The 25,951-nt window shown below is 47.5% G+C and overlaps 1 protein-coding gene across 2 annotated transcripts in view; it reads left to right on the top strand.

The window, feature by feature from the left end:
- ERG (ETS transcription factor ERG) overlaps positions 1-25,951 on the top strand; it is a 315,796-nt gene that overhangs the window by 82,710 nt on the left and 207,135 nt on the right. For both annotated transcript variants that reach the window (XM_043474737.1, XM_043474736.1), the window contains exon 3: positions 10,496-10,583. In XM_043474737.1, the coding sequence (XP_043330672.1) occupies positions 10,545-10,583 (39 nt within the window). In that variant the 5' untranslated portion in view covers positions 10,496-10,544. The remainder of the gene's footprint in view (positions 1-10,495; positions 10,584-25,951) is intronic.

Genomic DNA, 25,951 nt, shown 5'->3' with positions numbered 1-25,951 from the left:
TAAAAATTCCATTTTAAAATTAAGGACAAAGGACCCTTATGAAAAGTGAGCAGCTTATTTCTTGGGAAGTATTTTTCACAAAGTTGCAGGATTTTATACAGTATCGGCCTGCTTGCTTTCTTTCCAGTATTCAGTTCAGTTCAGTTCAGTCGCTCAATCGTGTCTGACTCCTTTGCGACTCCATGTATTTCCAGTATTGATGGCCACTTATCAAGTGCTTGAAAGAAAAATGAGTGTTAGTCACTCAGTGAGCAGTCTGATTCTTGTGACGCCATGAAGCCTGCTAGGCTCCTCTGTCGATGGGATTCTCTAGGCAAGAAGACTGGAGTGGGTTGCCTCTCCCTTCTCCAGGGGATCTTCCTGACCTAGAGGTTGAGCCTGAGTCTCCCACATTGCGGGTAGATTCTTTACTGTCTGAGCGACCAGGGAAGCCCTATGAAGTGCTTACTGTGTGCCTAGCCCTGTGAGGGGTTTCAGGAGCATGATTCAATCTAAGACTCCCAAAGGCCTTGGCTAGCATGCAGGGGAGATTCACCAAACAGTGCTTCTACTCGGGGACTAACCAGTTGAATAGACACCGGCCAAACTTTGTGTCACACTTGTGTGAATTCACTTCAGTTCCATTTAGTCGCTCAGTTGTGTCCGATTCTTTATGACCCCATGGACGGCCATGCTTCCCTGTCCATCACCAACTCCCAGAGCTTGCTCACACTCATGTCTATCGAGTTGGTGATGTCATCCAGCCATCTCATCCTCTGTCGTCCCCTTCTCCTCCTGCCTTCAATCTTTGCCACCATCAGGGTCTTTTCCAATGAGTCGGTTCTTCACATCAGGTGGCCAAAGTTTTGGAGTTTCAGCTTCAACATCAGTCCTTCCAATGAACACCCAGGACTGATCTCCTTTAGGATGGACTGGTTGGATCTCCTTGCAGTCCAAGGGACTCTCAAGAGTCTTCTCCAACACCACAGTTCAAAAGCTTCAATTCTTCGGCACTCAGCTTTCTTTATAGTCCAACTCTCGCATCCATACATGACTATTGGGAAAATGTTAGCTTTGACTAGACGGACCTTTGTTGGCAAAGTAATGTCTCTGCTTTTTAATATGTTGTCATAGCTTGTCTTCCAAGGTGCAAGTGTCTTTTACTTTCATGTGTGAATTGCAGAGCATCAATTTGGAGGTGGTAATTGAGGGTCTTTTTTCCTCCTGATATCAAATAGGTGGTGTCTTTTCCAACTCCATCAGCCATGTCTCCAGCTCTCCAATACCAACTGAGCATCCTACAATTTGATTTAATTCTGAGACTTCCCGGAGTTAGTACCAGACACCATAGGCTAAAGGCTCGGGCCCACAAGACTGCCCCCCCCAACTGCAGAGACCAGTGAAGAGCATCAGGTCCCCAGGTTACCCATCCTTTTGTCCAGTGGGGCTACAGCTGGGGGTTCCCACAGCCTCTGTCCAGGATTCAGTAATTTTTTTGAAATTAGAGGATAATTACTTAACAGTGTTGTGCTGGTTTCTGCCATGCATCAGCGTGAATCAGCCACGGGTATACATATGTCCCCTCCCTCTTGAACCCCTCTCCCACCTCCCTCCCCATCCCACCCTCTGGGTTGTCAAAATCCCACTCCTGGGCACAGACTCTGAGGAAACCAGAATTGGAAAAGTCACATGTACACCAAAATTCATTGCAGCACTATTTACAGTCGCTAGGACATGGAGGCAACCTGTGTGTCCCTCAATAAATGAATGGACAAGGAAGCTGTGGTACATAGACACAGTGGAACATTACTCAGCCATAAAGAGGAGCACATTTAACTCACTTCTAATGAGGTGGATGAACCCAGAGCCTGTTATACAGAGTGAAGTAAGTCAGAAAGAGAAAGACAAATGCTGTATATTAGCACATATATATGGGATCTAGGAAAAGGGTATTGATGAAGCTGTTTGCAGGGCAGCAAAGGAGACATAGGTGGCTTCGCTGGTGGCTCAGATGGTAAAGGATCTGCCTGCAGTGCGGGAGACCTGGGTTCAATCCCTGGGTTGGGACAATCCCCTGGAGCAGGAAATGGCAGCCCACTCCAGTATTCTTGCCTGGAGAATCCTCTGGACAGAGGAGCCTGGCGGGCTCTAGTCCCTGGGGTCGCAAAGAGTCAGACAGGACTGAGTGACTAACACTTTCCCTTTCAAAGGAGCCACAGACATAGAGAACAGAATTGTGGACACAGTGGGGGCAGACGAGGATGGGATGATTTGAGAGAAGAGCCTTGAAACATACACATTACGTATGTGAAATGGATAGCCAGGGGGACTTTGCTTTATGACGCAGGATTCAGTGATTCGATAGAAGGAACCACAGAAGTCAGGACAGTGCTGTACTTCCTATGACAGTTTTTTACAAAGGGCACAGGTGAATAGATGGATGGGAGTTTGTAGGATGGAGGTCCAGAAGGGTACCGAGCATAGGGGCCTCCTCAAGAAGTTGGGGGACATGGGGATTGCTCACCAACTAGGAAACTCTCTGCATCCTGTCATTTAGGGGTTTTATGAACTTTTCATCATGTAGGCAGGATCGGTTATGAATTCAGTCTCTAGCTCTTCCTCTCTCTCTTGAGAGGGTTGGATTGGGGCTGAACGTTCCAGGTCTCCCATCAAGGCTGGGAAGTTCTGAGACCGGCCTGAAGCCATCAAGGGGTCCATCACGAGTCACTTCATTAGAACTAAACATGGTCCTGGGACTCCTGGTGGTTCAGTGTTTGGGGCTCCTTGCTCCCAATATGGGGAGCTGAGGTTCCCTGGTGGGGATACTGGATCCTGCGTGCCACCGCTGAGACCTGCCACAGACCCCTCCAAGAAAAGACAAAACCGTGGTCCCGTTACCCCTGCGTGTATGTGCTCAGGGCTTCAGTCCTGCCGGACTCTGCGACCCCAGGGACTGTGACCCGCCAGGCTCCTCTGTCCATGGGATTCTCCAGGCAAGAACACTGGAGTGGGTTGCCATGCCTCCTCCAGGGGATCGTCCTGAGTCAGTCATTGAACCCACGTCTCCTGTATCTCCTGCTTTGCAGGTGGATTCGTTACCCACTGAGCCACCTGAAGCCACCCCTCCCCTCCATCACCCTTAACACTCAGGAAATTTAAGAGCTCTCTGCCAGGAGCTGGTACAAAGACTAAGGGTGTTTTCATTTTACAGTTGTGTAAATAAAGGTAGTAGAAGATAGGGCGACCTTTTCAGAAAACTAAGATCATGGCATCTGGTGCCATCATTTCACGGCAAATAGATGGGGAAACAGTGAAAATGGTGACAGACTATCTTTGGGGGGCTCCAAAATCACTGTGGATGGTGATTGCAGCCATGAAATTAAAAGATGCTTGCTCCTTGGAAGAAAAGTTATGACCAACCTAGACAGCATACTAAAAAGCAGAGACATTACTTTGTCAACAAAGGTCCGTCTAGTCAAGGCTATGGTTTTTCCAGTGGTCATGTATGGACGTGAGAGTTGGGCTATAAAGAAAACTGAGCACTGAAGAATTGATGCTTTTGAACTGTGGTGTTGGAGAAGACTCTTGAGAGTCCCTTGGACTGCAAGGAGATCCAACCAGTCCATCCTAAAGGAGATCAGTCCTGGGTGTTAATTGGAAGGACTGACACTGAAGCTGAAACTCCAGTACTTCAGCAACCTGATGCGAAGAACTGACTCACTGGAAAAGACCCTGATGGTGGGAAAGATTGAGGGCAGGAGGAGAAGTGGATGACAGAGGATGAGATGGATGGATGGCATCACCGACTCGATGGACATGAGTTTGGGTGGACTCCGGGAGTTGGTGATGGACAGGGAGGCCTGGCGTGCTGGGGTTCATGGAGTTGCAAAGAGTCGGACATGACTGAGTGACTGAACTGAACTGAACTGAGGCAGAAAATCAAACATGGCTTCCATCCTGCATCTGACCCTGTACCTCTTCTCAGATGCACTACCATCTGCAGGAGCCCTGCCCTTATGCCTTCTAGGACCTTCTCTTGCCCATCCCCCAGTGCACACCGCACTTGCAGTGCCTGGGAGCCCAGAGCTCCTGCCCAAACTTTCCTGATTATCTTTGGGGCCAACACAGGCTCCTTCCTTGAGATCCACTCCCTTGGCAATTCCTGTGTGTGCCTCTCTAGGCCTGACGGACAGAGATCATGGCCGCGTAGATTGGAATGTCCCCATGATTGTGTGGGGGCCTTGCAAATGGGTCAGAGCCGGGTTGGGAAGGGAAACAGGGAGGAAGTGTCCTTTTTCTATTCTGGTCCCAGCCCTGCAGATATCCAGGTCTTCTCTTAACTATTTGACAGCCTTGCCTCCCTAATTACACAATCCTCATTTTCCTTTTGGCCTTGTGTGCCAGTCCGCACCTGATGCAGTTTTATCTAAAGCAACCCAAATCAAATATTTTTTTTGTGCAGTAAGCATTGGCGTTTTCAAAACAGGAATGAAGAAGGGATCGTTTCAGTTTTCAAGATACCCAATAATAAAAGAACATTGGGTCGTGAAATCCAAAGTCATAAACATATACATTACCCAAAGAATTTATTGCAAGAAGTATGTAGTGGAGAAAGGGTTTTTAGATAACACAGATTCAAGTTTTGCAAGGGTTCAAGGGCAAGTAAAAGAGAAAATAAAAGGCTCCTACAGGGATATAAAAGCATCACGTCATTCATCAACGACTAGATATTTGAGAATTGCTCATTGGAAACACAAAAGTGAGTTAGAAGAGCTTTTAAAAAAATCCGTGATACCATCTCAAATGGCAGGAAGAACAGACACCAGATGACTGTAAAGACAGTTGAGGGTGTCTGTGGAAGGAAGAGACAGTGGGGAAGGAGAGCGGTCACCCTTCTGGGGTTTGGAGGTGTCGCTTCTTAGCTGATCTGGTTTGGAGGATGACACCACCATTCACATTGTTGTTTAGTTGCTAAGTTGTGTCTAAGTTGTGTTGTGTCTAAGTTGTTGTGCTAAGTTGTGTCTGACTCTGTGACCCCATGGACTTCAGCACACCAGGCTTCTTTGTCCTCCACTGTCTCCCCGAGTTTGCTCAAATTTGTGTCCATTGAGTTGGTGATGTTATCCAACCATCTCATCCTCTGCTGCCCACTTCTCCTCCTGCCTCCCGTCTTTTCCAGCAAAAGAGTCTTTTCCTGTGAGTCAGCTCTTCACATCAGGTGGCCGAAATATTGGCACTTCAGCTCCATCAGTCCTTCCAATGAACACCCAGGACTCATCTCCTTTAAGATGGACTGGTTGGATTTCCTTGCAGTCCAAGGGACTCTCAAGGGTCTTCTCCAGCACCATAGTTCAGAAGCGTCAGTTCTTTGGCGCTCATTGACCTTGACTGGTTCATTAGTTCCTCGAGTTGATGATGGTCCTCATGGTGGTGGTGGTGGTGGTTAGGATCATATACCCTGGCTCCCTAAGGTGGGGGGATGGGAGGAGCGTTGGTCCCCCGCCTCCCTGCCTTTCTGCCGGTCCGCATCCCTCTTGCTCTTCAAGGCTTTGTGGTGGCGCCTCCATGGTTCTCCCTCCTCTGGATACTCTCCATGTCCCTCATCAGGCAGCGCCCCTGGCTGCCCGCTCTCAGGACTGAACTCTGGGTATCTGTATCAATTGTTTCCCCTTCTCCATCCCTGGAAGGGCGTGGCTGTATCGCATCTGGAATCTATATATCCCCTTCCCCACAGCTTCATCCTTATGCCTTGAAAGTACCCCAAACCTCCCCGTTAAAGACATGAGACATAAACAGTCCTTATTAAGTTTATGTCTTGCTGGGTTACAGATCAAATGGCCTTTGTGACTTGTGTGATGTGTCTGTGGTCTTGGATATCCAGAATGTTGATCCTGTTTCACTGTAGTTAGAAACCCCAGGAGGCTGGCAGGGTCCCATCGTGGGAAGTGAGAATTCAGCTCAGAGGGAAGGGCTCTGAGAATCCCAGAGTCTTCTGGTTGAAGCTTCTCGGTTCCTCCTCAGTTTCCCAGCTTGTTTTGAGGGCGGGTCAGAGTTTGAGATCATGTCTGGTAGCTCAGACAGACTGTAAAGAATCTGCCTGCAATGCAGGAGACCTGGACTTGATCCCTGGGTTGGGACGATCCCCTGGAGAAGGGACTGGCAACCCACTCTAGTCTTCTTGCCTGGAGAATTCCCTGGATAGAAGAGCCTGGCGGGCTATAGTCCATGGGGTCATAAAGAGTCAGACATGGCTGAGTGACTAACACTTTCACTCTTAGATGAATGGAAATGATTTATTTGTGGGTTGAGATGAAGCCAGTTTCTTTTGAAATTCCTATTGGAGGCACCTTTTATCTCTTTAGTTGGGAAAGTCTTCGGGGGCATCTAGGTAACCCGGTTATTAAAAGCATATTGTGTAAGTTGGTAATTGCCACAGAAATGCCATGCAACAATATATCTCCAGTCTCAGGGGTTTAAAACAAGTAGCATTTTTTCCTCTCGTGAGCCTGTGGGTCTGCCATTCATGTTAACCTTCCTGAACAGTTTTGGTTTTGTAGTTTCCCTCACGTGCCCCGGGTTTGATGGTCTCTCCGATGGATGATCAGTGGTCTTGGCTGGAGAGACTGGATGATTGGGCTTTCTCCACGTGCCTCTAGTCTGCAAAACACTAGCCTGGGCAGGTTTCCATGGGGCTAGAGAGTTACAAGTGGAAATGCTTGGTTTCTCTTGAGACCTGGGCTGTCCTTCTGCTGTGTTCTGTTGGATGAAAGCAAGGCCCAGGGGCTGCCCAAGAACCAGGCTTGGGGAAGCAGACCCTAGTAAGCGAGAGGAACCGCTGTCACGGGCAGAAGGCACGGACCCAGAGAGGCGTGGAGAACTGACGCCCTCTTTTAACCCACCGTAGCACGACAGGAAAATGGGAGCCAGCTAGTCTCCACCTTCTCTGTACCTGCAGCACACACGGGGTACTTTTGTTGTCTCCGTGGGCCGTAAAGCCAGTCCCATGCTAGGCAGCCTCAAACAACAACCCACTTGCGGTTTCCCGTAATCCTATACCAGGCTGGACCGTTCTCCTCTCTCGATGTTGCCAGGGGCTGCGGTCATCTGAGAAATGACCACGCTGGAGTGTCCAGGGTGGCTCCTTTGTGGGCCTGGCACATGGGCCTCGTGTCAGCCGTGTACCCGCCTTGGGCCCCCGCCACGTTGCTGTGCCGCCCTGGGGCCCAGGGACCCGGTTCCCACAGGCGGGAAGAGAGATCTGTGCGCAGGGCCCCCCCAGAGCTGCCTCCTGCAGCGTTTCAGGATCAGAGGTGGTTGCTAAGTCTCCTGGGCTTTGAGGGTAGGGGACAGGCTTGTGGTATGTGTGTGCAGGGGACAGGGGTGGTGTGGGGTGAGCTCCCTAGGGGAGATGCTGAAGCCTACAAAAAGAACCCTTGCTTCTGAGCATGGGGTCCTGCAGCGGTTGGGTGGGTCGGGGCTTCCTATTGTCCGGAAGCCCTGAGGAGGCCATCCTGGGGGAGTTGAAGGAATCCCCCCTGCACCAGGGGAGCCAGTTCCGAGAGACCTCTGGCCAGGCCCCTATCCTCTGCCCTGCCCCTAGTTTGCCAAGAACCTGGGTTACCTTCAACTGCTCCCCTAGTCAATTTCAGGACAGTGCTTCATTGCTTTTGCATGTTTAGCAACTATTATCCCCCAGAGGACTTACTTTTGACTTGAAGGGGGAATTGCATATTTCCCAGGATCAAGAAATTTGACTTTAGGAAAAAATAATGTCTGAGGTTCCAAGTTGGTCATCTTCTTGGACAACCAAGCTCCCCCTGTTCTTGGGACTTGCAGCCACCTGGGGGATGGACTCCACCCCACGCACCCCACCCCCAAGCATTAGGGCTTCCCCGGTGGCTCAGAGGTAAAGACTCCACCTACCAAGGCATTGAGACCCAGGAGACACGGGTGTAATTCCTGGGTCTGGAAGATCCCCTGAAGAAGGAAACGGCAGCCCATCCCAATATTCTTGCTTGGGAAATCCTGTGGACAGAAGAGCCTGGCGGGCTGCAGTCCATGGGGTCACAAAGAGCCAGACATGACTGAGTGACTCACGCACCCCCAAGCATGCAGATCTGAGGATGAAGGCATCCCACGAGAGGCCGAGCTGTGTTGAAAGTGGGTGTGTTTGTACCTCGAGAGGGTCAGAAAGCCTGGATGACAGATGTACTCCTGTGAGGGCCCCGGCAGCCCCCCGGAGTGATGTGTCTGAAAGCAGAGTTGGAAGTCCGCTTTTCTGACTGTCTTCCTGTCATCAAGCTGCTTGTTTTTCATTCTGAAGTTTGCTACTGCTCAGAGGCAGAGGCCTGATTTACGAAAAAGAAAACACACAACATTAAGAGTTAATCAAAGAGTGATGCCACCTAAAAACATAAATTAGAAAAAGTTGTTTTCAGTGCCAGAAAAGAACTGATAGACCTACAGAGAGCCCAAGGCTGATTGGGGAAATGGTGCGTGGAGCCCTGGGGAAGGGTCTGGAGGATGGGAGATGTTCCCCTTGGGATCAGCTATGTGGCCAGGAATGGAGGGGACCGCGAGTGGGTGGTGGGTGGCTGCCGGGAAGAAGTACCAGTGCCCTTCTCTCCTCCCGCCCCCTGAGCTCCAGATGGTGTCTCATTGGTCAGACTTGATTGGGCCCAGAAGGCAAGGGCGCCCAGCTGAGGTCGTCTGTCGGGGTCAATCCTAGGGGGCACCGGCAGGGTGGAGCGGGAGAGTGGAGAGTGGTTCTGGTGTGGGAGGGCAGAAAAGAACCGCAACTCGCTGGTTTGTAATCTGAAGAAAGGAATATCCTGGGTCAAGTATTTATCCCTAGAATATTGGTATCTTAAAACTTAATTCATCTTTAGTATGTTAAATTATCTTCACAATACAGGATGAAACCTGTTAATTATGTCAAACCGAAGATCCTATTGGGTCCTGGTGTCAGGCCAGTCTGACCTGAATCCCAGCGCTGTTTCTTATTAACCACATGATCTTGGAGAAGTTAGTGACTTCCCTGGGTGTCCACGGGCTTCGCCGGTGGCACAGTGGTAAAGAATCTGCCTGCCAGTGCAGGAGATGCAGGAGACAAGGGGTTTGATCCCTGGGTTGGGAGGATCCCCTGGAGGAGAGCATGAAAACCCACTCCGGTATTCTTGCCTGGAGAATCCCATGGACAGAGCTGCCTGGTGGGCTATAGTCCATGAGGTCTCAAAGAGTCAGACATGACTGAGCACACATGTACACACTGGGTGTCCACATTCCTGACTGGTTGATGAGAATGTGCACACTCAGAGGGGTGGTTAGGGTTCAGTGAGGCAATGGGCCTGGAGCCCTGAGCCCTAAAGCCTCGGCGGCTTATGCATTCAGTGACCAGTAGCTGTGCTTTTTATTAGGTGCCTAATTATGAAGCTTTGGAGAAGAACTGACACCCCACTCCAATATTCTTGCTGGGAAAATCCCACAGACAGAGGAGCCTGGCGGGCTGCAGTCTGTCCATAGAGTTTCGAAGAGTCAGACATGTCTGAGCACTTGAGCAGTTACGAAGCTTACAGATGTGTTTCTGTTCAGTGGCTCAGGCACGTCTGACTCTTTGTGACCCCATGGACTGCAGCACACCAGGCTTCCCTGTCCTTCACCATCTCCCGGAATTTGCTTAAACTCATGCCTGTTGAGTCAGTGATGCCATCCAACCATCTCATCCTCTGTCACCCCCTCCTCCTCCTGCCTTAAGTCTTTCCCAGCATCAGGGTCTTTTCCAGTGAGTTGGCTCTTTGCATTAGGTGGCCAAAGTACAGGTGTGTAGATGGTATTAGTTTGGGTAGAAACGTCAGAGTCCAATTCTGTCAATATAATAGAAAATACCATTTTGGGGGTCTCATTTCTTCCTTCAAGTGATATTCCCAACATAAGAGAAGTCGGGTTCCCAGTCACTTCATCCACTGTTCACATCTAAAGGCAAACATCTGAGGAGACCTTCACTGATCACCTGAAACTGTCACAACATTGTTCATCTTTGTGTGCGCCCGGTCATGTCCGACTCTTTGCGACCCCGTGGACTGTAGCCCGCCAGGCTCCTTTATGGGATTATCTTGGCATGAATACTGGAATGGGAAGCCATTTCCTCCTCCAGGGGACCTTTCTGACCCAGGGATCGAACGAACTTATGTCTCCTGCGTCTCCAGAGTCTTTACCACCTGGGAATCCCTGTTACTCAGCTATTGGTGGTGGTGTTGAGTTGCTTAGTCGTGTCCTACTCTTTGCGACCCCGTGGACTGCAGCACACCAGGCTTCCCTGTCCTTCCTCATTGGCTATACTCCAATACAAAAGAAAGGTTGTTTTTGTTCTGGTTTTGTTTTTAATAAAACCAAACGTTTAATGCAGAGCCGGGATTTCTTCACTGTTGTGTGTGTGCTGTGTTCAGTCCTGATGGAAAACGGAACACCTATACGTGGTCGCTTACTGCTGTCTGTGTCTGCCCTTTGTGTCTCCTAGCTGCCTCGGATGCTGAGTGAATGGTAGCCGCGCTGGCCTCCTGAAGGTCATGATTCAGACTGTCCCAGACCCAGCAGCTCATATCAAGGTAGGTTCCATCCTGGCCACGAAACTGCCCTGACTTCCTCCTTGACTGGATTTTCACAGACCTCTGCCCACCTCTCAGTGAGTGCCAGGGTCCGCCGTCCACAGCTGTGAGCCAAACCCAGTCCACTGTCTGTTTTTCCACAGCTCGGGAGCGAAGAAAATGCCTTTCACATTTTTAAATGGTTGAAAAAAAAAATCAAAAGAATATTTCACAGTGCATGTAAATGACAGGAAATTTAGGTCTCATTGTGCAGAAGGAGTGTTCTCCTGGGCTCTAGCCACGCTCATTTCCATGCTGTCGGGGGCTGCTTCCACGCTGTCATGGCAGAGTTGAGTCCTTCCAACTCGGAGACCATATGGGCTGCAAAGCTGACAGTATTTACTATCTGGTTCTTTGCGGGGAAGGAGAGCTGACCTCTGAGTTAACATCGAAAACCACATCCAAAATTCTCTGACTTCTAATTCCATCTCCTTGACGCTTCCTGGGGTTACCTAGGGAGAGACAGGAGGGGCGGGGGGGCCTGGGTTTCCAGCGCTCAGCCTCTGTGTTATCGGGGCGCCCCGACACTTCAGCAGCTCGTCACTCACGCCTGCCCCCCTCCTCTGCCCACTGACAGCTCTTCCGAGGGCTCTGGAGGTGAGAGAACTGGGGGGCTGAGACTCGAGCCAAGGCAAGTCCCTGCGAGGAAGCCGGCCCGTTCCTTTCAGGGCTCTGCGTCCACGTGCTTGCAGCCACCGGGAGGAAATGAAGTGATGGTTTTCATATACTTGACCCAAATAAAAGTTACAGAGAATGCTAGGGCTTGAGCTACATCAGCCAGATAGGCTGTCTGCACCTGCGCTGGTTGGTTCAGCTGTCTGCGTTGGCCCAGCTCGCTCACTGCCTTGCCAGTTCTTGACTTTCCCTATATAAATTCATTTCCCCAAGTGGCCTGGTCAGGTTTTTTGTTTTTTTTTTTTAATACTAATTTTTACTCTTTACTTGAAACATTTATTGAAAATTGAAAGTGGCTTATAAAGGAGAAAGTTTATGGTATTGAACAATTTTACCATTTTGGGGTGGGGTTGCTAAAACATAAAACACCCTCCGAAGTGGCATGTACACACACACATTTACATATACACGTGCATTTTAAAAGCAGTATATTTGGAAAAGTGTTGTGTACCATGTGCAACTCATATTCACACACATTTGATTTCTTTGAAAGTGGAATTAGAAGTAATGAGTTTTAAGTGTGTTTTTTTTAATGGCTTTGTGGGTGTTCTTTCAAGAGTGAGAAATACGGGGAGTCCGAAGGGTGTGGAGGATGCTAGATTTCACCCAGGGACTGAGAGGACGGGCCCTTCTGGCAGACTATATCGTTTGATTTCTGTGTGATGGTTTATTGGGGCATGGCCGCTATGTCTGCAGAAACACAAGTGGGAAAACTCTTGTGGCTGTGATAAGGTTTCTTCAGAAATATCTGGAATGTGTTTGGTGAGTGTGTTCATGCTACCTACAGATCGGGGAGGGGATTTCTTGTAGCCTCTGTTAATCATGAAGCCACAGGTTGCAAAGAGAAGCTCTCAGAGAAGGAAGGTGATACAAGAAATATCTCCTGAAGCTCAGAGTATGAGCAGCAACAACTGAAATTCATTTTGACTGGTGTTTTATTCGTAACCAACCAGAAGGAAAAGAAGAGATGAGCAAGAAATTATTGCAGATTTTTAAAGTTAATTTATCCAGTCCAAACAGACAACTCTGAGAAACATGATCCCTGTAAATGTGTTCAGGAGAAACGTTCTGTATTTGGTCTCAGAAATGACCTGTGTTTTCAGCTCTGATTTATCTTATTATCCTCATATTGGTTAATGTAAATGTAAGTGAAGGATAATTCTGAGAAATGGTAACCTTGAGAGTTTCTTAAAAACAAATTTCAACTCAAATTGCTTCTGTGTCTTTGAAGATGAACTGGCAATTTAGAGCGGCAGATAGTAATAGCCGGTGTTGGCTCTGAGGTAGAGAGAATTCTATTAAAGCCATTTGCTTCTTTTGTAAATCTATCAAATTCCACCTACTGAAACTTTAATAATTATTCCTGGACTTCGTTTTTTTCCCGTGTATGGAATTGGTGTCCTTGACAACAGTCAGGAAAATAAGACTGCTTTCTACTGTTCCCTAAAATACCCAATTTGGGGAGTTTACTCAGTAAAGTTTTCTGTGCTGAGATGTTTCTGGTTCTGGACTGAGGGACACAGCTCTTATTTCTCGGAGAGGAAGTTCTTATAAATGACACATGACAAGGGTCACTTGATATGTTAATGCAGAGAGTGGAAGAGTTTGCTTTTGGCTCACTGCTCCAGAAATGTTTTTCTCATCTGAAAAGTACTTGAATTCTCTGCAGAATTGACTTCACGTGGCAGTTGTGCAGGGAGACAGCCATAAAGACTTTATGTGTCCTTCGTACCCCTGCATAGGCTGATCTGGAGGAGAGAAATGATCCTTTTGTATTTAGGAAATGTATCCCACATAGCTTCCTATAGTTCTTGCCTGCCAGAGCAAATTACTCTTATCCTTTCGTATACTGAAAGAGCTGGAAATGATTTTACAAAGGAGGGATGGTAAATAACTATGAAATGTTAGTCTTGACTTACATAATGGGACGGTTGTGGCAGTTGGTTTACAAGGAAAGTGAACTGAACTTTAAATGTATTTTTAGCCTATTCTTCATTGATGAGAATAGTAAGTTATTAAGCACGTTTTATTTGTCTTTCTTTGCTGGCCCTTCCAAGCACTTTTTGGAGAAGGAAATGGCAACCCACTCCAGTGTTCTTGCCTGGAGAATCCCAGGGATGGAGGAGCCTGGTGGGCTGCCGTTTATGGGGTCGCACAGAATCGGACATGACTGAAGTGACTTAGCAGCAGCAGCAGCCAAGCATGTTTTATTTATTTATTTAAGTCTGCGCTGGGTCTTTGTTGCTGCGAGCAGGCTTTCTCTAGGTGCACAGTCTTCACTGCAGCGCGGGGGCCTCTCCTCACTGTGGTTTTTTTTTGTTGCAGAGCACAGGCTCTAGAGCTCTGACTCAGCAGTTGTGACACATGGACTTGTGCTTAATTGTCTTTCAGCATGTGGGATCTTTGCGGACTAGGGATAGAGACTGTGTCCCCTGCATTGGCAGGTCGATTCTTAACCACTGGACCACCAGGGAACGCTCAAGCACTTTCTTGTGATAAAAATTACGGTGTCACAACAGTACGCACTTAGCTGGTTAGGTCATGTGATCGTTCTGTTGCTCTGCCAACGGGTAGCACCTTTTACCACCGAAGATGGATCCAGACTCATCCCTGTTACCGCAGCCAAACTTGTACTGCTTGCTGGATGACAGGCTAATACATTCAGAGAGAAGTTGTGAGTTGTTGGAGCAAGTATTAGTGCTTTAATTCAGAAATTAAAAGATGCTTACTCCTTGGAAGGAAAGTTATGACCAACCTAGATAGCGTATTAAAAAGCAGAGACATTACTTTGCCAACAAAGGTCCGTCTAGTCAAGGCTATGATTTTTCCAGTGGTCAGATATGGATGTGAGAGTTGGACTATAAAGAAAGCTGAGCGCCTAAGAATTGATGCTTTTGAACTGTGGTGTTGGAGAAGACTCTTGAGAGTCCCTTGGACTGCAAGGAGATTCAACCAGTTCATCCTAAAGGAGATCAGTCCTGGGTGTTCACTGGAAGGACTGATGCTGAAGCTGGAACTCCAATCCTTTGACCACCTGATGGGAAGAGTTGACTCATTAGAAAAGACCCTGATGGTGGGAAAGATTGAGGGCAGGAGGAGAGGGGGACGACAGAGGATGAGATAGTTGGATGGCATCACCGACTCGATGGACATGGGTTTGAGTAAACTCCAGGAGTTGGTGATGGACAGGGAGGCCTGGTGTGCCGTGGTTCATGGGGTTCATGGTCTGACACAACTGAGCGACTGAACTGAACTGAATTCAGAAAGCCAGCAGACTGAGAAGATTGTGGACTAGTGTCCCAAAGAATTCAGGCCTCTTTTTTCCTAAAAAAAAAAGAAAAAAAGAAGGAGGGTGAGGCTCATTGTTGTAAACTTCTTGGTGCAGGAATCCTTTCTTCTTGCAGCTGTCTGTGTAGGTCTTGTCACAATGCTTCTATAAACCTCCAATAAGACAATTTGTTACTTTCTGCTCTGCAACTTTTTTATCTCCAAGAATGAGAAAGTGCTGCACCTTTAAAGGTCAGAGGCTTGAGAATGGGCTGTATATTTCAGGCTGTAGGCAACATTTTTACAAAGGTGCTTGGCCAGCATGACTAAGCACAGACCACAGAGTCCAATGTGGAGTATGTTTTTTGTTATATCCTGAGCAGGGAAAAAAAGACCAGAAAATCCATTTTATTAGGATTTGGCAAAGATTCTGGTGATGAATTCTCATCCTGATAAAGGAGTTCTCCATTTATGTCATTGCATTTCCTCCTAAGAGCTCTGTTTTAATATTTTCATTTACTAACATTGGATGAAAAGGATGGGCAGAGTAGTGAAGTTTATGACTTTTAAGAGACGTCTGATTGGTACCTTTCGTAATCGTTCCCTTTGCTGTTGACCAGCTGCCCACTTGGAATACTGTACACTTTTGAACTGGTCAAAGGAGGCTGGGGCTGAGAGGGGGAGGGTCTGAATTTTAGTTCCACCCTGTGGCTCACAGGCGGTGTGACCTAGTGACGCTGGTTCCTGGAACTTCCTGAGCCGCATGTTCTTGGCAAAGTTCATGACACGGGTCCTGGCATCCTAGGACCCGATTCAGTTCCCGCTGTATCATTGGTAACTCGGTGATGTGTACAACTTCTTTAATCTCTCTGTGCCTTGGTTTCCGCTTTTCTGAAGCAGAAGCGCCTACTTTGGGGATTAGTGTGAGGCTTTCATGATCAGTTATTACAGGTAATGCACCTAGACCCCACCAGGAGCTCTTGTGGTCCGTAAAATGAGGGTGCCGTATCCATGTTGAAGAAGACACAGTGTCATCATGTCTGATTTATACAGAGCCACATGGATACCTCTTAGAACATACTGAGGGAAAAAAAAAAATCTAAAACAGGATGTGCTCAGTGGCACAGTATTATTTACATAGAGGAAGGCATGCACGCTTCCCAAACAACATCATGTGCTTTTCATGGATATGTATGGATCTGAAACTTATCATGACGAGATCCAGGGGAATGAGTGCATGTATGGGGCGTGTCAGCCAGTAACTAGTTGGCCAGTTACTCTGAGAGGTGGTTGAGAGATAAGGGATATGATAGTAATGGTATACATATAATGTCAGTCACTGGCATGGAGGTTTGGAAGTGGTACAGAAAGGCTTTCCGTCCACACTGGTGGCAAGCTGGTATAATACCAGCTGTACTTTATTATTACTAGTTTGGCATTGCCTACTTAAGCTAATCATGCTCCAGCAGGTCCGCCCTAGTATATGCCTTATCGCACAGAAGTGCCAGGAAACACGCATAAGCAAAAACCTAGAACCACCCAAATGCCCACCAGGAGAAAGGATAAATAAATTGTGGTCTGCCCCCCACCCAGTGGAATACTACACAGCAGTGAAGAATAAACTACAAGCATCTAACCTGTGTCTGTGTACCCGTGTGTGTGATTGTCAAAATTGGGTGGAAAAAAAAGTCACAGCAGAATAAATAGAGTATGAGTCTGTATATAAAGATCAAAAAGAGGAAAAACTATAAAACATATGTTGTTCAGAGACACACATATGTGGCAAAAAGAAGAACAAAGGCGCAATATGCATATAATAATTCAGGACAGAAAAAAATGCCTTATCAGGGAGGGGAAGGCTTGGGGGAGGGACTGGGGTCGGGAGGGGGGGTTCTGAGGTCGTGGTGTTGCCTCTGTCGGCTGAGTTCAGGTGGGAACACTTGCTCCTTGTTTCTTAACTTACACAGTGTCACATGTCCTGTTCGTGTTAAGAGTGATATTTACAGTAAAGAAGGGACAATGCTGAAAGAGGAGGACGGGAAGATGGAGGTGGGTGGCTCAGGATGGCATCATGTTCGGGAAGACGCTTTCTAATTGTCAACCCTTGATGCTCACCGTGGCAGAGAGAGACTGCTTGGTCCCTCACTGGTCTAGCTGCTGAGGAGGGTGTGAGCCTGCTCTGGTTACATGACATCTGGGCAGGGGACTGTGGTGACGGGCTGTGCCTGCCCTGGACCTGAGCGTTGGCCTCTCTGGGTTCTTTGCTCTGCCCTTTTGTTTTTAAATTAGATGATAGTTGATTTGCAGGATTACGTTAATCTCTGCTGTAGGGCAGCGTGATTCAGTTATACAGACATACACATTCTTTTCTCGCTTCTTTTCCAGTATGGTTTATCACTGGTCCTTGAATAGAGTTCTCTGTGCTATACAGTGGGACTTTGCAGTTTACCCATTCTCTGTGTAACAGTTTGCATCTGCTAACCCCAGACTCCCAATGCACCCCTCCTTCAGCCGCACCCCCCCACTGCCCCCGGTAGCCACGTGTCTGTTCAATCCGTTGGTCATTTCCCAAGTTGAGAGAGCCCACCCGCCTTTAGCTCTTTGAGTGACTTCATTGAATCCTTTTGCAACAAGGAAGCCCTCTCTGATTCACTCGTTCATTCATTCAAGCATTTTTTATCAAAGCCTTCCGTGTACTTGAAACGGGTTGGGGGTGTAGGTATTGGTCGCTCAGTCCTGTCTGACTCTTTGTGACCCTGTGACTGTAGCCCACCAGGATTCTCCAGGCAAGGATACTGGAGCGGGTTGCCACGCCCTTCTCCAGGGGATCTTCCCGACCCAGGGCTTGCACCCGGGTCTCCTGCATGGCAGGCGGATTCTTTACCATCTGAGCCACCGGGGAAGCCCGGGTGTGGGAATAAGAGACCATAAAGGCATAGCATCTGCAGTCCGGGGCAGAGGACACGTGTTCCCCAAACACACGTTCTGGGACACGGCGCAGGGCGGAGGCTGGACCTCCCCATCCCCACCTCGCCCGTCCCAGCTGGTCCTGAGACAGCCCCGTGCTGGGCCAGCGTGGCTTCTGCCCGGGGACAGACAGCCTGGCAGTCTTCTGGGGGGTCCCACCGTGCTGGACCAGGGGGAGCGTCGGGGGCTTCAGACTGTCCCCCACCGCCCCGATGGCTCCTAGGTCCACGAGCGGCCTCCTCTACAAATGCCTGGAGCCTGTTGCTGCTCTGCGGCCCAGAGGAGCGCGCTGGGCTCAGGCCTGGGGTCCACGGCCAGTGAACCTCCAGCTCCTGCTCCCGAGGTTTCGTATGAGGATCAGGCAGACAGCGGACCACAGGGTCAGCAGTTCCTCTGCTCTGCTCCCTAGTTGCTTCCACATGTGGAGAAGGACTGAAAAGTCGACTTTCTCAGGATTTGTTTCTAATTATGATTTTTTTCCCCTTCCTGTTCCTTTCCCCTTTAACGTTTGTATATTTTTTGGCCCATTTTTTAGAAGTAGGTTGGGGCCATATGGTCTAGGTTTGAAGCCTGGCATTATTATTTGTCATAAAGAAGGCTGAGCACCAAAGAATTGATGCTTTAGAACTGTGGTGTTGGAGAAGACTCTTGAGAGCCCCTTGGACTGCTAAGAGATCCAACCAGTCCATCCTAAAGGAGATGAGTCCTGGGTGTTCATTGGAAGGACTGATGCTGAAGCTCAAACTCCAATACTTTGGCCACCTGATGGGAAGAGCTGACTCATTGGAAAAGAGCCTGATGCTGGGAAAGACTGAAGGCAGGAGGAGAAGGGGACAGCAGAGGGTGAGATGGTTGGATGGCATCACCGACTTGATGGATGTGAGTTTGAGGAAGCTCCAGGAGATGGTGAAGGACAGGGAAGCCTGGCGTGCTGCAGTAAATGGGGTTGCAAAGAGTTGGACACGACTGACAACTGAACAACAGACAGCCACTTCTTACCAGTTGCCACAGCTGTAACTTGGGGACAGATAGTGTACCTACCTCATAGGATCATGAGGATTGCATTAGTTAATGTTAATGCTTTTCAAGCACACAGAACATTGCTTGGCTCCCATTAAACACTTATTAAGGCTTCCTTGGTGACTCAGCTGGTAAAGAATCTGCCTGCAATGCGGGAGACCTGGGTTCCATCCCTGGGTTGCGAAGACCCCCTGGAGAAGGGAAAGGCTACCCACTCCAGTATTCTGGCCTGGAGAATTCCATGGACTGTATAGTCCATGGGGTGGCAAAGACTCGGACACGACTGAGCGACTTTCACTTTCATAACATCACACATTATTATCAACATATTGTAATATCATTAATATCCTTAATTATATAATGTATTATTGATATATGATGCAGTATATTATATATTGTTGAATTTTATAGTAATTTTATAATATATTGTTTATACATGTTACTGATAAGCTTGATAATATATTATTAACACTTTATTACCCAAGTGGCACAGTGATAAAGAATCTGCCTATAATGCAGAAGATACAAAAGACATGGGTTCGATCTCTGGGTTGGGAAGATCCACTGGAGAAAGAAATGGCAACCCACTCCAGTATTCTTGCCTGGGAAATTCCGTGGACAGAGGAACCTGGTGGGCTACAGTCCACGGGGTTGGAAAGAGTTGGACACAATTGAGTGACTGAGCACACACATATATAATTAATATGTTATTAATGTGTTATACATTAATATATTAACTGTTGCCAATAATACCACACTATATTTTTATTAAAAACTAAAGCAGTTGAATATTATTATATTATTAATGTGTAATATTATAAATATATTAGCATACGCTTACAGAGTGATAGTAGGAGGGGAGAATGAAGAAGAGGGAATATTCTGGAAATAACTGTAAAGATAACAGGGTCAGTAGTTGCCAGGAAGTCCACTGCTGGACTCCCTTCTTTCCCAGATGACTCCATGGCTGCCTCTCTGGAAGCAATGCTAAATATTTCTGACCATAAAAGATGCTAAACTTAAACCCTGTTTGCATTTCATAGAAGGAAGGGTCTGAAAGAGATTTAAGAAGTAGCCAGCATTGAGCACAAGGTCACTGGGAGGCCTGAGAACCTAGCCGATGAGCAGGATGCTTTTAAAGTAACACGAAGCAGATGCAAGACGTGCCCGGCTCTGTATCTGAGTGAGCGACTGGATGCCTTCTGTGACTTGTCCCGTCACCCTGGAGAAGAGACACGGGCTCCTGGGTGGGAGTGCCCTACTCAGCTCCTGCCTGACCCATGGAGGACCCCCTGAACCGTGAGCCTTTTGCACTTCTTTGCAAATCTGATTCGTAGTGACTTTGCTTCCCAGGAGGGTAGACTGCTTATCTATTTGATGACATACTCAACAGAGGCCTAGAGCTTTCCTCCCTGAATCTGTGTCCTGGGAAGATGATGCAAGCCTTCGACACGCTGCCTGTTTTTTCCTCAGTAAATCAGCTTTGATCACGTGCCGATGGGGTCATTTAGCACATCCCTCGACAAGCCGGGAGACCCTGGCTATTTATGCTGCAAGGTTCTGCGCTTTCATTTTTCTCTGGGACGGTGGCACTTAATGAAACACAGAAGAGCAAATCTGTGAATATTCCCACAATGAATGGAGATGATTTGTGTAACCAGAAGGTAACACTGTTTAAAAATATCAAGATATTTGATATGGCAAAACTGTAGAGACTTTAACATCCAAAGTCTTACTGCAGGTGTTCTGGGTGAGGTTCGCTGGAGCAGGGCTGGACTTGGTCTCCTGCTCCTCGTGGGGCTGAGCCCCATCTCTTGGTGGGGGCTGTGCTCAGGGGACATGCCGGGGGGCTTAAGGGAGTGCTGTCCCCCAAACTGGCAACTTCCCGTTAAGATTCAGCGACCCTGACTTTCAGGGAGGCCTCCAGCTTTACCAGCGTTGTAAACGGGGGTTGGAGGACATTCAGATCATTTCTCTGGAGAATGATTCGTGCATTGTTCCTGCTAGGTTTCTCGCAGAGGTGGTTCTCAGAAGATAGCCTGGAAATCTAATCAAAATGCAGATTCCTGGGTGCTCTGAGAAAGCTCCATCTCCAGTAAGTTTGGGCTGGACTCAGAGATCTGCGTTTTAACAAGCACCTGAGGTGTTTCTGTGGACCTTGCTTAGATAACGAATAATTATTAATGATTAACCTAGTCTTCCTGGAGAAGGAAATGGTAACCCACTCCAGTATTCTTGCCTGGAGAATCCCATGGATGGAGGAGCCTGGTGGGCTACAGTCCACGGGATCACAAAGAGTCGGACACGACTGAGCGACTTAACTAACTAACCTAGTCTTATGGGGCTGCGCTGGTGGCTCAGATGGTAGAGAATCTGCCTGCAATGGGGGAGACCCAGTGTCAAGATCAGGAAGATTCCCTGAAGAAGGGAACGGCAACCCACTTCAGTATTCTTACCTGGAGAATCCCATGGACGAGGAGCCTGGTGGGCCACCTTCATGGGGTCGCAAAGAGTCGAACATGACTCAGAGAGTAACACTCACTTTTTCAGACGAGTATGATGGTAAACATTTATCAGAGCAACTGATTTTTTTTCTTTATCTGTTTACACTGGTGGCTTCATTGTTTTGCACCACTGCTCTGAATATCCTAATCACGTGTATAAGGGTTTCAGTTCAGTTCAGTCCCTCAGTCGTGTCTGACTCTACAACTCCATGGACTGCAGCACATCAGGCGTCCCTGTCCATTACCAACTCCCGGAGCTTACTCAAACTCAGGTCCATTGAGTCCGTGATGCCATCCAACTGTCTCATCCTCTTTCTCCTCCCGCCTTCAGTCTTTCCCAGCATCAGGGTCTTTTCCAATGAGTTGGCTCTTCACACCAGGTGGCCAAAGTATTGGAGTTTCAGCTTCAGCATAAGTCCTTCCAATGAACACCCAGGACTGATTTCCTTTAGGATGGACTGGTTGGGTCTCCTTGCAGTCCAAGGGACTCTCAAGAGTCTTCTCCAGCACCACAGTTCAAAAGCATCAATTCTTTGGCGCTTAGCCTGCTTCACTGTCCAGCTCTCACATCCATACATGACTACTGGAAAAACCATAGCCTTGACTACACAGACCTTTGTTGGCAAATTAATGTCTTTGCTTTTTAATATGCTATGTAGGTTGGCTATAGCTTTTCTTCCAAGGAGCAGGCATCTTTTAATTTCATGGCTGCAGTCACCATCTGCAGTGATTTCAGAGCCCCCCAAAATAAAGTCTGTCACTGTTTCTGCTGTTTCCCCATCTATTTGCCGTGAAGTGATGATCTTAGTTTTCTGAATATTGAGCTTTAAGCCAACTTTTTCACTCTCATCTTTCACTTTCATCAAGAGGCTGTTCAGTTCCTCTTCACTTTCTGCCATAAGGGTGGTGTCATCTGCATATCTGAGGTTATTGATATTTCTCCCAGCAGTCTTGATTCCAGCTTGTGCTTCCTCCAGCCCAGCGTTTCTCATGATGTACTCTGCATATAAGTTAAATAAGCAGGGTGACAATATATAGCCTTGACGTACTCCTTTTCCTATTTGGAACCAGTCTGTTGTTCCATGTCCAGTTCTAACTGTTGTTTCCTGACCTGCATTCAGGTTTCTCAAGAGGCAGGTCAGGTGGTCTGGTATTCCCATCTCTTTCAGAATTTTCCACAGCTTATTGTGATCCACACAGTCGAAGGCTTTGGCATAGTCAATAAAGCAGAAATAGATGTTTTTCTGGAACTCTCTTAGTTTTTTGATGATCCAGCGGATGTTGGCAATTTGATCTCTGGTTCCTCTGCCTTTTCTAAATCCAACTTGAACATCTAGAAGTTCATGGTTCACATATTGCTGAAGCCTGGCTTGGAGAATTTTGAGCATTACTTTACCAGCGTGTGAGATGAGTGCAATTGTGTGGTAGTTAGAGCATTCTTTGGCATTGCCTTTCTTTGGGATTGGAATAAAAACTGACCTTTTCCAGTCCCGTGGCTACTGCTGAGTTTTCCAAATTTGCTGGCATATTGAGTGCAACACTTTCACAGCATCATCTTTCAAGATTTGAGGTAGCTCATCTGGAATTCCATCACCTCCGCTAGTTTTGTTCGTAGTGATGCTTTCTAAGGCCCACTTGACTTCACATTCCAGGATGTCTGACTCTAGGTGAGTGATCACACCATTGTGGTTATCTGGGTCATGGAGATCTTTTTCGTATGGTTCTTCTGTGTATTCTTGCCACCTCTTCTAAATGTCTTCTGTTTCTGTTAGGTCCATACCATTTCTGTCCTTTATTGAGCCCATCTTTGCATGAAATGTTCCCTTGGTATCTCTAATTTTCTTGAAGAGATCTCTAGTCTTTCCCATTCTATTGTTTTCCTCTATTTCTTTGCATTGATCAGTGAGGAAGGCTTTCATATCTCTTCTTGCTATTCTTTGGAACTCTGCATTTAAATGGGTGTATCTTTCCCTTTCTCCTTTGCCTTTAGCTTCTCTTCTTTTCATAGCTGTTTGTTAGGCCTCCTTAGATAGCCATTTCACCTTTTTGCATTTCTTTTTCTTGAGGATGGTCTTGATCCCTGCCTCCTGTTCAGTGTTAGGAACCTCTGTCCATAGTCCTTCAGGTACCCTGTCTATCAGATCTAGCAAAACCTTGTGCGCACCAGGACCCAGGAGAAAGGAGCAGTGACCCCAGAAGAGTCTGTCCCAGACTTGCCGTGAGTGTCAGGAGTCTCTGGTGGAGGCGTGGGTCAGCGGTGGCCTACTGCAGGGTCAGGGGCCCTGAGTGTGGCAGTGCGTGCAGAGGACCTTTTGAAGGAGGTCACCATTATTTTCGTTATGTCCATCATAGTTTAGCCTCAGGTCAAACAACAGGGAGGGAACACAACCCCACCCATCAACAGAAAATTGGATTAAAGATTTCCTGAGCATGGCCCCGCCCATGAGAACAAGACCCAGTTTCCCCCTCAGTCAGTCTCTCCCATCAGAAAGCTTTCATAAGCCTCTTATCCTTCTCCATCAGAGGGCAGACAGATTGAAAACCACAGTCACAGAAAACTAACCAATCTAATCACATGGACCATAGCCTTGTCTAACTCAATGAAACTATGAGCCATGCCATGGAGGTCCACCCAAGACAGATGGGTCATGGTGGAGAGGTCTGACAAAACGTGGTCCACTGGAGAGGGGAATGGTGAACCACTTCAGTATTCTTGCCTTGAGAACCCCATGGACAGTATAAAAAGGCAAAAATATAGGACACTGAAAGATGAACTCCCTAGGTCGGTAGGTGCCCAAAATGCTACTGGAGATCAGTGGAGAAATAACCCCAGAAAGAATGAAGAGACAGAGCCAAAGCAAAAACAGCACCCAGCTGTGACTGGTGATGGAAGCAAGGTCCGATGCTGTAAAGAGCAATATTACATAGGAACCTGGAATGTTAGGTCCTTGAATCAAGGTGAATTGGAAGTGACCAAACAGGAGATGGCAAGAGTGAATGTTGACATTTTAGCAGTCAGTGAGCTAAAATAGACTGGAATGGGTGAATTTAACTCAGATGATCATTATATTTACTGCTGTGGGCAAGACTCCCTTAGAAGAAATGGAATAGCCATCATAGTCAACAAAAGAGTCCGAAATGAAGTACTTGGATGCAATCTCAAAAACAACAGAATGATCTTTGTTCATTTCCAAGGCAAACCATTCAGTTTCACAGTAAGCCAAGTCTGTGCCCCAACCAATAATGCTGAAGAAGCTGAATGGTGGTATGAAGACCTACAAGACCTTCTAGAACTCACACCCTCAAAAGATGCCCTTTTTCATTATCGGAGACTGGATTGCAAATGTAGGAAGTCAAGAGATACCTGGAGTAATAGGCAAATTTGGCCTTGGAGTACAGAATGAAGCAGGGCAAAGGCTAACAGAGTTTTGCCAAGAGAACGCAGTGGTCATAGCAAACACCCTCTTCCAACAACACAAGAGAAGACTCTACACATGGCCATCACCAGATGGTCAACACTGAAATCAGATTGATTATATTCTTTGTAGCCGAAGATGGAGAAACTCTGTACAGTCAGCAAAAACAAGACTGGGAGCTGACTGTGGCTCAGATCATGAACTCCTTATTTCAAAATTCAGATTTAAATTGAATAAAGTAAGGAAGACCACTAGACCATTGAGGTATGACCTAAGTCAAATCCCTTACGATTATACAGTGGAAGTATAAGGGTTTATAGTATGCTGTTTGGACTTGGGCTTCAAGATGCCAGTATGATTCCTGGGCTCCTTGTTGGGGTGTAACAGGAGTCCAGGAGAGAAGTGTCCTTCTGCCTTATGGGAAATTAACTAATCCAGAATTTGAATCAAAAATGTTTCAAGTCAGCCCCCATCAATTGAGTGTATCAGAATCATCAGCATGGCTGACTCTGATGTAGCCTGTGGCTCTTTTTGTGCATGTGGAGTTTGAGCATCGTTATTTTTATTTTTTTTTTAATATTTATTTGGCGCGTTGGGTCTTGAAGTGCGGCACGCAGGATCTTTAGTCATGGTGCGAGGGCTCTTCCTTGTGGCACGTGGCCTTCTCTCTAGATGTGGCAAGAGGGCTCCTGAGTTGCACAGTGTCGGCTTAGTTGCCCCGAGGCATGTGGGATCTTAGTCCCCTGACCAGAGATCAAACCCACGTCCCCCACGTTAGGCAGGTGGATCCCCAACCACCGGACCCCCAGAACGTCCCTGAGCTTCATTATCCTTGTTGCACGACCCAGTGTTGGGACCACTGATGTGCGGGAGGCGTGGGCCAGAGGTGGGCTTAGAGATAGTGAGTTCACGATGAGAGAGGTGTGTTTCCCAGTGAGAGCTCTTACTAATGAGTGGGGGCAAGATTGACCTTACGGGTCCTCCATGGTTTACTTTCACCCTCTCTTTTGCCTCTCACACCTTCTTTCCCTTCTGATCTCAAAGTCTCATGACTTCGGTTGTCACCTTCACACAGGGGACTCTGTCATCTCTGGCTCTGGTTTCTCTCCTGAGTTCCAGTCTCACATTTACAGGAGTGGTGCAGACACCTCACCTGGATGTGGGTACACGTATCTTCAGCAGTCAACCAGAGGAGCCATACTTCTGCTGAATGATGGCTGCACATCTTGGGAACATCTTCATATATTCTAGTGCATTGAATGCAGAGCTTAGGTCACAGAGAGTCCAGCCTCCTTTGAGGCCAGATTCATCATTGTGTAGCATCATGGCATTTCTGGTGAACCACTTCCCTTTGTCCCGTTTCTGTAGTGTAGTGGTTATCACGTTCGCCTCACATGTGAAAGGTCCCCGGTTTTAAACCAGGCAGAAACAGATTTCCTGGCTTGCCCTGGTGGCTCAGACGGTATAAAAGCATTTGTTT

The sequence above is a fragment of the Cervus canadensis genome, chromosome 7, assembly GCF_019320065.1.
Source record: "Cervus canadensis isolate Bull #8, Minnesota chromosome 7, ASM1932006v1, whole genome shotgun sequence".
Taxonomy (NCBI): domain Eukaryota; kingdom Metazoa; phylum Chordata; class Mammalia; order Artiodactyla; family Cervidae; genus Cervus; species Cervus canadensis.
This window is presented reverse-complemented; position numbering and strand designations above follow the sequence as displayed.